The 13,661-nt window shown below is 35.0% G+C and overlaps 1 protein-coding gene and 1 long non-coding RNA gene across 2 annotated transcripts; one reads left to right on the top strand and one right to left on the bottom strand.

The window, feature by feature from the left end:
* Positions 1-637: 637 nt before the first annotated feature.
* On the top strand, positions 638-5,919 carry LOC128159532 (uncharacterized). Its single transcript, XR_008240153.1, has 4 exons — positions 638-732; positions 2,266-2,590; positions 3,562-3,683; positions 3,982-5,919. It is a non-coding gene; the product is annotated as an uncharacterized LOC128159532 (long non-coding RNA).
* Positions 5,920-6,103: 184 nt separating this feature from the next.
* Positions 6,104-8,506, bottom strand: LOC128159473 (uncharacterized). Its single transcript, XM_052822591.1, has 2 exons — positions 8,228-8,506; positions 6,104-8,006 (listed from the first exon to the last, which is right to left on the bottom strand). Exon 2 carries the CDS (start codon positions 7,970-7,972, stop codon positions 6,311-6,313), a length of 1,662 nt encoding a protein of 553 aa, XP_052678551.1. The 5' UTR covers positions 7,973-8,006; positions 8,228-8,506; the 3' UTR covers positions 6,104-6,310.
* Between the last annotated feature and the right edge of the window lie 5,155 nt (positions 8,507-13,661).

The raw sequence follows: 13,661 nt of genomic DNA, 5'->3' as shown, positions 1-13,661 counted from the left end.
GTTTATAATTTAGTCAAATATGTAGTACTTGTAATTGTCTTTCGTCAACGTATGTTGTGTTGTGAATGTGTTTTCTGTGTTCTATAGGTTTCTTTTTTATTATATGATATAAAAGCAGATATGAGTACGAATCCAGACTTCGCTATTTCTTTAACGACCCTCTGACATATAGATTGGGTATATATCTCTCTCTTTGACAGAAATTCAGAGGCCTGTTCTCCACGCAGAACTGTGGTACATCAAAGTCGAGGTACACATGATAGATGCACCGCATATTTTGATCAATTCGAAACCTACATTTCAGCAGTGTTCATTTGATTTTGTATGATTCATGAGCTTTCTATGTGGAGAATAACTTGTGTTTGTTTAATGTATGGTCACATAAAATGGTCAAAAGTCAATATGATTGATGACGTCATCTACAATTTTTATCACCTATGTCAAATGCTTTTAAAATCTTATTCAAATCTACAAAAATGACCTGTTCTGTACAATTTTACTTACTACATGTAAATATGAATCCCCACTTACATGTGACCAGTAAAGTATATCGTTAACTAATAAGTTCTGATTTATTTTCAGAAGACCATCATTTAAAGAGCATGCACAAATCCAAAGTTGTCTTAATTGTCATTTGTGGTATGATACAATGGAAGGTTTTTCCCACCTAAGGGTTGCACCAGTACTCAGCAGTCAACGGTGACCTCGTGTAGTATATATACGTATGTACATGTAAGTTGCAATGAATGTTTAATGTTAAACAAATAAATAGGAGTTTTTAGGTACTGATTTTTCTATTAGGAATAGAATCACAGTATATCGCCTGTGTTCTGGCTGGAAGGGTTTTACATGCAGAGGTTAATTTCCTTAATATTTTTATATGCAAGGATTATAATAGTGTACAGAATTGGAAATTATGCATGATCAAGACAGGTTTCTGCTGTTTGTGAAGTTGTTGATCATGTACCCATCTTGGCTAGCCAAGGGTTTTCGGTCCACTTTGCTCCCGGACCACAGGCAAATATGATCATGTCAACCTATAAGTTTGATCTGCTATTGGAATAGTTTTTTTAATCATTAATTGGTATTTCTGGTACGTCTAGTTCCCATTAATTCCTTAATTCCTTAATAACTTTGAAAAACACTGTTATGTGCCTGTCCAAAGTTGCAATTAAAACATTGCGGCTGGCGTCCCCCAAAAAAATTCTCTTTATAGGATTAATTATAAGAGCTGGTGATAATAGCTAGCAAGGGATTTCTGCCTGTATATGGGGTTGATCGACTATTTATTTTAATATAGTATCAAACAAGTGCATGTAAGATGCTTATTGCTAATATTTACTCCACTTATAACAGAATACAAGCTTTGAAGTTTAAATGTGTGTGTTTCTATATACTGGAGTGAAAAAAGCCTTTCTGAAAGCTAGGTTATACATCATGTACATGTGTTTATTACTGAGAAAATATTAAAATATTTCAAAAAGATTTTGGTTCAACAGGAATCTTCTTAGTAGTTTAATAACTTCAATTAACAGAATACAAAGCTTTAAAGTTTAAATGTTTGGTGTTTCTATACTGGAATGAAAAAGCCTTTGTTGAAACCTAGGCTGCATGTACATGTACATATGTTTACTGCTGAGAAAATATCAATTTATTTTGAAAGATTTCGGTTCAACAGGAACAGGCTTCTCAGTAGTTTGTTTAAAATTTACAGCTAAATTGCTCAAATCTGCATGATAAAAGTGTACAGAAAAATGTATATACATGTATATTGTGAGGAACATGTAGCCGCTAGCGAATGGCAATATTTCTTTAGAGTTACTTCCCTTAGGCTATAACTTAGAGGCCATTTGAGTTGTTATATTACAGAATTTAGGATATATACACTTATTTGAACTTACCGTTTCAAATTTCATGATGATTTTTAAGAGTGACTTATGTATGTATTACATATGGCATGGCAATTATATTATGAATATGCAAGATTGGCTACTTTAATTTAAATGTCATAATTTTTATTTGTGCCTCAATTAACCACCCTTTTAAGATCCTTTCTTTATATACATTTAATAATGTGAACAATCTGTGAATCAATGTATTAATGTGACTCACAGTGTCTAAATTCATATTGAAAATTGGATTAGATATGTTGTCATTTTTTAAGCAATATTTGAAGCGATTACAGTACAGGTTTGATTTATTCTTTTTCAAACACGATGTTGAAATTGATAATCAATCTTTTGCCTTCCTGATCATCTGCCTTAGGAGATAGTGACACTCAATTGGTCTGAACCAATTCTTCTCTTGAGGATTGCTGTGAAGATTCCCAAATCATCACGCAGATCTTGTGGACAACCCCTAACAACCATGCAGATCATGTGGGGAATCCTAATTAACCATCATACAGATCTTGTGGACAACCCCTAACCACCAATATGCAGATCTTGTGGAAATCGAGTCCCAAACCACCATAAAGATACGTGGAGGTTGAGTTGATTCCTAAACACCATAAAGATCTTGTGGAGAATCTATAAATTTAACTTCATCAGATCCATTTCCAAAAACTGTTGAGTACCGGTATATGGAGCAGGTAAAATTTGTGGGGATTTACATTAAATGACTAGTTCAATTCCTTGTGCATTGATGAGTTTAAAAATAAAATGTGAAAGGCCAAAATTTATTTTAATTGCAAAATTTTTAAAATTTATTATAGGACACATTTAAGTAAAACTACCTGTTCTGCACAAGTTCACACGACCCCATAGAATCATTAAGCACACCCGAGATATTTATACATGAACTATAAATAACTCATAAACACTAAAAATGAACAGTAACACATGCATGCACGCGCAGGTTAATTAACCTTATGCGGTTTATATGTACATATTTATTTCTAATCGCTCTTTACTATGTTTTGTAAGAACACCTTTATCTTCTTAACTAAATGTTGCCTCCTCATCCCTAGCTGTTATCGCCTGCTTGCCATGGTTTTAATAAGCTTGTATCATTAATTGTTATGCTAATCATCGATATCTCGTTGAACATGCAAATATTATTACAGAATTATATTTATAAATTTGTTTGTATCTAAAATAGATAGACCTCTCTAATTTTGCATTGTTAATATTTTATATTGTCTTACATACAAAATTATGACACTTAAATAAAATAGGGATATACATGAAATGGTATTATTTGGACTTAAACACAGACGGTTATATCAGGAATATACACCCTTTAGACTGGCGGAAGACTTACGTGACATCAATATGCTCTCATTTAGATTTACTTTAGAACATGTCTAAGACCCTATTTTTATTCCTTTTTTCCAAGTTTCAGAGGGCTCCATGCACCCAGCCTCCTTAAAATGATATGACTTTTCTGATATTAATTATTGGCACTGATTGTGCGTATTTAATTCTGGGGGTTTTTTTTGTTTTTTTAGGGGGGCGGGTGGCAATAGGCAGAATATTATGATAAAACTGAGAAAAAATAATATGTATTTTTAAAACTAATTCATTTTCAACTATCACCAATTATTTCCAAATTTGAGCACAGGTCTGAAAGGCATTTTCTCCCGGCAACTTGATTTTCTGATTTAGTAGGATGTCATCACTGAGCAGTAAGCTGGTCAAGCATCGGATCCATGACAAGGGATCACACTTTACACATGTAAACAGGTATAGGTAGAGAGTCACAAAATCAACTAATTTTTAGGTACCAGTGGTAATGTAAGAATGTAAGATGATTCTTTATTAGGAAAACTCTGTATTATCAGACCAATCAAAGGGAAATAACTCCTCCATCAGTGACTGTAGTCAAAGAAAGATAACTCATACATTTTACTGGTGAACTATTAATTCAAAAGAGTTCAGCTTTCTGATATACTTTGAATATGAAGATAAAATCTTCAAATAATTGTACTAAATATATATTTTGGTTTCTTCACCATGACTTATAATTTTTGACATTTTTCAGACCCTGGAGATAATAGCAGCTGGAAAGTAACTGTTTGCTATCGCAGCAAGCGTAGAATCTACGGACTTTCAGTGGGAGGTTTGTACCTTAAAATATAGTGTAATATGATCCTGATAAAGTCGTAATTTAGTTGAAAATTATTTTTTTTAAAAACCAATAAAATGCTTTCTTTGGTGGTACATGTGGGTGTGACGGTAGCTAGCATTGCAGATAAAAAACATAAATAACCCAGCAGGTTGTAATTTTTTTCTGCAATGATTTCTACCTCCAAAGCCATATATGAATCACACAAGGAAACTATATTTAGCTCACCTAAGCTGGAGGCTCAAGTGAGCTATTCTGATCACTTTTTGTTTGAAGTCTGTCTGAGTGTCTGTCTATCTGTCCATTTACTTTTTATATTTTGATAGACTTTTCCAGAACCACTAGGTCAATGTTAACCACACTAAGCATAAGGCATTATTGGGTAAAGGGGATTTAAGTTTGTTAAAATGAAGTTCCAGGTCATCTTTCAAGAGGAGATAATTAAAAATTTTGAAAATGTGGTGGTATTTTAAAAAGAAAAAAAAACTTCTTCTCAAATTCATTTGGTCAGAAAAGCTGTAAATTGTGTGGAAGCATCCTCAGATAGTGTAGATTTAGCTTTTTTTTTTTTAAAATAAATCATCCCTGGGGTTATATTGAGAAAAAATCTTTAAAAATCTCCCTCTCAAAAACCTTTTTGCTAGAATAGCTGTAACTTCTGTGGAAGCATTCTCAAGAAGTGTAGATTTAAGTTTGTTCAAATCATGATCCCCCAGGTTAGGGTAGGGTCACATTACTTAGGAATATATAGAAAAAAGTCTTTAAAAATCTTCTTCTCAGAAACCAATTGGCCAGGAAAGCTTTAACTTGTGTGGAAGCATCCTCAGATATAGTAGATTCAAGGTTCTTCAAATCAAGAACCTTTGGGTAGGGTGGGGGCCACAATGGGGGTCAAATTTTAAGATAATTTTATACTGGACCACTTCTATTAAATTGTCCAAATATTTTGTATATGACTCCACAAAGCTGATTATGTTATGGATATTTTTTCTGAAGTGAGCAATGTGGCCCATTGGCCTCTTATTAATTATATTTACACCTCTCTCTCTCTCTCTCTTAATTTCTCCCTAAATCTTAATTATTCATTAAAAGCAAGTATGCAAGTTATCAATTTTCTCAATCAGTACACTGCATAGAGTTTACAATCAGTTTTTCCATAGATATGGTCATATACAATATCTATTTGTAAGTCTGAGGTCAGTCCGTCCTATCTATATATGTTGCTAAGTTACCATCAATTACAAAATAATCCAAACTTTCATAGATATGGACTTACACGGGCTGACCTCAGACTTCCAAGTAGTTATAGTAACCATGGTAACCTTAATATATGGAAGAATTGGCTGTTCCTTCTGTGAAACGTGCTGATCGACAATAACGATCAATTTTGCAAAACCATCGAAAGCAATTGAGAGTTATGTATTTTTTCTGCAATTCTCACTGTCTTCATATCAATATGACACATGAAAACATGAAAGCATTTCATTGTTTAATTGATGCCCGATTAAGCACTTGATAATACAAATATTTCCTCTCAGTGGTAGATGGTTTTCCTAACTATGAGATGATGTACTTTTATATAGCAGTGTAAAGTTAGGAGAACTTTCTACCTCTGAGAAAAAATGTATGTAATGTCATGAGCCTATGTTATTGATGTTATCAACCACACTTTATAATTATACAGTTTATTTACATTTATTATTTAATTTACACATATTAAAAATATACATTGTATTCAAATTTAACATATATTAATTTAACATATATTAAATATAATAATATTACACACTCAGTTTGATGGCACGCAATGTTTGGAGTATCAAATATGTACCACATTTGGTCTGTTGACAGTCACACCCAATATATAAACACACCCAATATATAGTAGTAAACACATCCAATATATAAACACAGTTAGTCTACTGTGATCCAATACATAAAACAATCAGTTGACAAACATTATGTAAACAGAGTAAGTTACATGTAGTTTGTTACATACAAGATGTAATACTGTCAGATTGTTGACATGTAAACATGTTATCAAACAAGTTTAATTTATTCATGTTATTTACATGTAATATTTAGCTGTTGTCAGTCAAGAACTTTATTTAAATTTAATTTAATATCATGAACCGTTTGATTATTATAAAACACGGCTTGTTTCATTTGTAATGTGGATTTCCTTCACTAATGTTACATGTAAATGAATAAACAAATAGTTTGATTTATTATAAACACTGTTTGTTTACATGTTATATTGTATTTTCTTCACTGTACCTGTTGACTCAGCCACAAAGAGGTTGTCTCTGGTGTCCACACATAAACCCCGTGGAGTGAATAAATCACAGTTTTCAATGTAGCGGAGGAACTGTCCGTCCTGATCCAGGATGTGGATACAGTCGTTTTTAATGTCTGCTGTCAGGATGCGACCCTGGCTGTCTGTTGTGATGCTGCATGGAAAGAATGATCCCTTGGTAGTAGAGGGACGACCAGTGTAGGTAAACCGATGTTTCCCGGCCTGATTGACCACCACTACTGCACGGGCTTCATGGTCTGACACACAGATATCTAGGTTCCTGTTCTCACTGATGTATTTATATCCACCATATGAATAGAGAGGTTGTCCTTTGTCGTCGTACTGAATACTTTGTTTCTCTGTGGAGCCAGAGTAACGCACAACTTTTGTTGGTTTATCATCATCACTGTCCATGACAACCAGGAGGTCACCAGAAGAGGTACTACAGACACTGAGAGGTCTCCACCCCCGTAGTCTGATCACTGTCTTTATCTTTTTATTCTTCACTATGTTCACAGCTCTATCCCAGTAATCAGTATAAACTAGATCCCCACTCCTTGTCACTGCTATGTCCCATGGAGTGTTCCCTGACTTGGCTTGGACTGACTTCACTAGTTCCCCACGGAGGTTGTACAGTCTCATGATGTTGTCCCAACCACACGTCCACATCTCCTCATCACTCAGACAGGACACACTGCTTAATGATCCTCTATACTCGGTGTCTATCTGTGTGATGATCCGTGGTACATCAATGAGCGGTCTGTCCGGGGGAGAGGACTCAGCACCGGGAGATTCCATGGTGTAGCCATGTTCTTCTGTTTTGATAGATGACGCTGACAGAGAACCAAACTGTTGATAAAGCTGTTCTTTGTTGATCTTCTGAGGGGTAAAACTTGGTAAGGACACTGTGAGTTTAGGAGGCAATCTTCTGAATTCATCATTCCTGGATTTGTAGGCAGAGACACGGCTGACATCATTGGAGTCCAGTAAAGTCTTCAGTTCAGTAATGGTCTGTGTGATTTCAGAAATGGTGTGTTTAATTTCATCTTCCTGTTTGTCTAAGACAGCCAGGTGTTTGGTGTCCGTTTCCTCCAGGTTAGATTTCATGTTTCTGATAATGGTGTTTATTTCTCTGTGCAAGTCTTTTCCATGTTTGTCGATTTCTGTTGTTAATTTCTGGGAGTTTTCATTCAGAGCAGATTTCTGGTCTGTGATAATGGATGCAATCTCTTGGTATTTGGGATAAATGGATTTCTCTAGTTCATGTAGATTTTTTTGAATGATTTCTTTCTTGTTGTCCATGGTTTTAGTTATTTCAATAATTTGATGGCCATTGTGTTCTTCAGAGGAAAGACATGTTGCACAAATAGGAATGTCACATTGCTCACAGTAATGTTCACATATTTTTGAGGGATGTTTTTGACACTTTGGAGTATATCCCCTCTTTTTAAATGGCAGCACTTTGTGTTCTTTGGATAGATCAGAGAGATGGTCCCCCTCACAGGCTTTACACAGATATTTTGTACAAATGGCACAGTATAACATAGGGGGGCCCGGGGTCTCACAGAGATGACACCGTAACACATCCTGAAGGCTGAACTCAGGGTCCATGGTCAGACACTTTGATGGGATTTTAAGAGATATTCTAAAGAAAAAAAATCGATCACTAATAGTCTATCATACTTCAGTAAATTATTTAATTAATGTCAATATAATTTCCATGTTGAAAGTGCACACGTATACAATAGTTCGAGTTTCTTGATTAAGACCTTATTAACGCATTTTATTATTTATTCCATTTTGTTTGAATTTTTTGACAAATGAAATTGTAATTAATTAAGTTAACTAATAAAAAAAAAAGCAAACCTCTACAAAAATCCAACATGGCGATTACAGTATTTTTCTTCCTGGTCTTGTTGGCCTTTGTAATCGTCACGTGATTAACTTATATATAGCAGGGGTGGATTTATTTGGGTGGCATAACATCAAAACATCGCTGAGAAAAAATAATTCCCGAATTCCCCTTTGACATTGGTGCGTTTCCGCCCCCGACAAAAGCTGATTTCTTTTATGAGGCGAAAAATAATGTGTAAGATGTTTGACTATTCCAGTTTTGTAATATTGGGAGATTATTTGAATTTTTGAAAGGTGATTTTTATTTCGGGGCGGGGAGGGGGGGGGGGGGGGGGTTGTGGATTGGCTGTTCGTTCGCCCTAAAACGCGTTCGCCTTTGACGCCGTTTGCCAAAGGTCCGTTCGCCTTAATTTTATATAGGATTAATATATTTGTATATTTTTGTATCCTGATCAATTTAACATTATGAAGAGATTACATATAATTAAAAAAAAAACATTACCACCCTTTCCTCTTTTACAATATAATCACAAATTGACTGACAGTGGCAATATTGATAGCAATACGAAGACTTGTGAATTGATTTTAATTTAATTTTTTAAATGTTACTTTTTTATATTCTTCTGTTATTATTTTGTAATTATTGTAAATTTCACCTCATATTTTAACCATATTATAATTATGTAATCTCCGTATATATCTCATTGAGAGATCAGAGGATCGTGTTATGTAAATTCTTCATTGTTAGGGCTAACGATAATTAGAGCGAACGGACTCGGGCGAACAGGTAGATAGGGCGAACGAACCCGATATCGGGGGGCCCGGGCTTGATTTTCAAAGACATCTGTAACTTCGTCGTAAAAAAGTAGCATGCCTTCCTGGGTGCACATGTGTTTTCTTTTTTTTTAAATGTCAAGAGGATTTTTCTTAAAAGTTCGTTATGAATATATATAACCTCTTTCTAAAGGCGCACGCCCCCCCCCCCCCCTAAAATTTTCAAAGTATGCATGACTGTAGATGATTTGATAAATTTTACATAGAAAAGTTAGCATTTTGTGTTTCACTTTATTTATAATTATGCCTGACTCAATGTTACACCAGCTGTGCTATGCTGAATGTAATTCTGCTGCTCTATAAAAATCAATAAACATCTGATCCTAATGCATATTGACAGGTTCTGATAACAAACCAATTATAAACTGTGTTTAAAACAAGCAGTGATGGTCATTTCATGTCGACTGGAAATCCCAGCAGTTTTGTTTCACGTGTAGACTGCGGCACTGCGCTGTCATTTCCCTATTGCGATGCAAGCAAAAATTTCTGAATATTTAAAAGCTGGTCAAAGGTAAATATATAATTGCATTTAAAACCAGATGGTCTATGTGCAATCATTAATTAATTACTGTATATTTTTTGAATTTTTTTCTAGGTAAATAGACTATTTTAATCTAAGAATACTGAAGATTTGATGCATCAGATATTTCTAACAGCTAATAGGGGGTCGGATACCGTAACGTCATTAGAATGTTGTAACTTTGATAACCTTGTTAATTTTGGGAGTTCATAAATGCCTAAAATATTTTGTTTTTAATCCAATACATGTATTAGGTATAAGTAACAATATATGTCAAATTGTGATATATAATTATGTTATAGGCTTTTGTGTAAAGGAAGTAGGCACCAAGGGGAAATAGTAGATGGCAGAAGTCTGGTGATTAAAAGAAATGAAAACTTTATCTTGTTTGTTTATTTTTATTGCTTATTTCATCTTTTAAAAGTGTACATAACTAAAAAAAAAAAAATACCACTATTTTGAGCCTGGTTTTACCTTAAAAATACACGAAACCCAGCCTCAAGGCGGCCCCCAGACCCCCTGCCTCAATAATTTTATCCACACCCCCCCCCCCTCCCCTAACTACAAATCCTGTATCCGCCCCTGCCATCAAATATGGATATTGCATAATACGTAGATCAACGTACATTTTTGTATCAATGTAATAACAAGAAAAATTAACATAGAAAAATTATTTCTTAAACTTATCAAAAATATTAAATTTTAACGTTAGCAAAATAAATCATTTGAAAAAGAAAAAAATTAAAGATGGTGCCAAAAACCCATCTCAAAATGAATTATTATGCCCATTTTCTCTATTGTGTTTTATTTCCTCTTTTCTCTTCCTCAATTAATGGACGTGTGCGAACATTTTACCTACCATATACTACCTTCTAGCATTTTTAAGTTTGGTCTCCTTCTTATATAAAGCAACAGTAACACACGGAACAGTTTAAACCAAGCACTTACTACAAATTGCCTAGATTTTACCGCCCCCCCCCCCCCCCCCCCCCCACCAGAAAATCAAAACAATGTTTTTTTCTGCTTTCCGTCTTGGAATTTTGTCCATTTTCTTTCCGCTCCTCTGTCTTTCTGTGTACAAAATCTTCTTTATTTAGCTTCTACGAATGACCTCAGTAGTCCTGTATATCTCGCTACATGTACTGTATCAGATTCAACCAAAATATTGTACTGTAATAAAAAGTTATGCCAAGAATTACTCTTCACGTTAAGTCTGGCGGGTGGGGTGAATGATAACATTCAAACCTTTTTTCTTTTGTTTTCCTTTTTAATTTTACTTATTTTTTCTTCTTTCATCTTTTACAGGTACCAATTGCCACACTGGGAGTCCACTGTTGCTGCACCAGAATCCCTGCTTTATATAGTATTATTAAGAATAAATCACATATCGTGTTTTTAGCTCACCTGAGCTGAAAGCTCAAGTGAGCTATTCTGATCACATTTTGTTTGTCGTCCGTCTGTCCGTCTGTCTGTCCGTCCGTAAACTTTTCACATTTTCAACATCTTTTCAAGAACTACTGGGCCAATTTCAACCAAACTTGGCACAAATCATCCTTAGGCAAAGGGGATTCACAGTTGTGAAAATTAAGGGCCACACTCGTTTTCAAGGGGAGATAATTAGAAATTAATGAAAAATTTCGAGAAATTTTCAAAAATCTTCTTCTCAAGAACCAGAAAGCCAGGAAAGCTGAAACTTGTGTGGAAGCATCCTCAGGTAGTGTAGATTCAAAGTTGTGAAAATCATGATCCCTGGGGGTAGGGTGGGGCACAATCGGGGGTCGAAGTTTTACATAGGAATATATAGAGTAAATTTTTAAAAATCTTCTACTCAGAAACTAAACAGCCAGGAAAGCTGAAATTTGTGTGGAAGCATCCTCAGGTAGTGTAGATTCAAAGTTGTGAAAATCATGACCCCCGGGGGTAGGGTGGGGCCACAATGGGGGTCGATGTTTTACATAGGAAAATATAGAGTAAATCTTTAAAAATCTTCTTCTCAGAAACTTATCAGCCAGGAAAGCTGAAACTTGTGGAAGCATCCTCAGGTAGTGTAGATTCAAAGTTGTGAAAATCATGATCCCTGGGGGTAGGGTGAGGCCACATTGGGGGGGGGGGGGGGTGTTAAAGTTTTACATAGGAATATATAGAGTAAATCTTTAAAAATCTTCTTCTCAGAAACGAATCAGCAAGATGATTATTTATAATTGTTAAGACTTTGGCTCCAGGACAATTCTTTGGCCTCACAAGAAGGTTCAGAGTTTGATGTAGCTAAATATCCCATATATAAACAATTGTAAAGGATCTTTTTGAGAACTGCAATACTCAACATGTGATATGACTATAAAATTGAAGCAGGCAGCTATTTTTTCATTAGAATCTTTTTGTATTACTGTATTGAGTTATTGCCCTTGATTTATTGATTCTTGATTATTTTTAATTAATGCATCCACTGTTAACCAATTATTGTGATGATTATTTTTATACAATAATAAATATTCAATGTATATAAGTTGTTCTGCATCAGTAGTTTTGGGTTAGGCCGGATTAGTTTGTTTATTTTTGATTTCCAATTTTTAGATACTATGAATTATTTTGGACCGGCACATATATAGGGATAGTGTCTATTGCCTTTCGATGAACGACTGTTTGGGTTTAACCTTGAACAGGTATGGATAGATTGAGTGTGTGGACATCCCTGCTCTATCTAATCTTCGTGTTTTCTAACCTACGATACAGAGTGTGCGGTCGTTCTTGCCCTGTATCGCATTAATACAAATGTGCGGTCATACTAGTCCTGCTTGTATTGGTAGTGGTTGCGGCGGAGCACTAGTGTAAGGTCATCCCTGCTGGTGTTCTGGCCTTTCTAGCGCAAGTGTGCGGTACTCCTTGCTTGCGTTAGGTTGAGCTGTTGGCGCAAGTGTGTGGTCATCCCTGCTTGCGTTAACGTTGGTACTTGTTCAGTTGCGTAGGTGTGTGGTCATTCCTGCCTGCGTAACGTTGAGTCCCTATATATGTGCAGGAGCGGTGATTAAAGTCTGCTCTTGTAAATTATGGCAGCAATCAGGGCTATCCGAGTTCCAAGGGGGAAAAATGGATTTTATTTATACAGGATCTACATGTATTATTGTACATTGTCCAGATTGTTTGTATTATGACTTCATTAAGCTGACTTTATCATACCTATTGTTCCTCAGGTGAGCGATGTGGCCCATGGGCCTCTTGTTAGTATTTTATGTCTTCTTTTTTTTCCAAAAACCACCCCACACTGTCGTATTTTAAAATTTTTGTTCAAATTTTTCAAAAAATAACGGAAACAAAAAGGGCGTGCATACAACTGATGGCAATATCACAACTTCCATTTTTATTATCTCATTGATGGAGATGGACAACTGTAGAATGGACAGCACTCCTTGTTATTCTTACTATTGGTAAACCTTGATATTAATACAAAACATGGTGATGGATTGTCATTCTTAACAGATTCAGAAAATGGAAAATAAGGTTCTGATACATTTGTTGTCATCAATTTACTAGTATATCAATCTGGTTTTAGGGCTGTTGAAGTTTCGCGCATCCTCGTTAAGTGAAATTTTAACCCGCTTCCATTATCTTTGTCATTACACAGAGTGGCAGAGATATCGGATGTAGTTTGTAACAAGATAACTGTAATTATTGAGGTTTCGATGGTTCTAACAGACAACTTACCATATACATATAATAACTATAAGACGGTATGATTTATCAAAATAATACAGCTGTCATAAGAACATATTTCTTTCTAGATATCACTTAGTGATGTCATAAAGTGTGTGTCAGTCAATTCTAAACCTTTAACACCCCCACCCCCCAATTAAAATCCCGCCCGGTTATTTTCGAAAGACATACGAACTTTAGTTGTATCAGATGTTATTTACCTCAGGACTATAATTGTTAATGATTGAATGAAGGTATTTTGAATTACGATTGTTAAGTTAAGGATTCCCACAGAAAGCCTTACACGATTAAAAAAAAAAATCTATGCCATTTCAAATGAACTTTGCAATCTATTTAAACACTTTCAGTCATTACAACAATGTACTTCATACGACAGGTATT

This window comes from Crassostrea angulata, chromosome 8 (genome assembly GCF_025612915.1).
Source record: "Crassostrea angulata isolate pt1a10 chromosome 8, ASM2561291v2, whole genome shotgun sequence".
Classification (NCBI taxonomy): domain Eukaryota; kingdom Metazoa; phylum Mollusca; class Bivalvia; order Ostreida; family Ostreidae; genus Magallana; species Magallana angulata.
The sequence above is the reverse complement of the archived record's forward strand: the minus strand, read 5'-3'. Positions and strand labels throughout refer to the sequence as shown.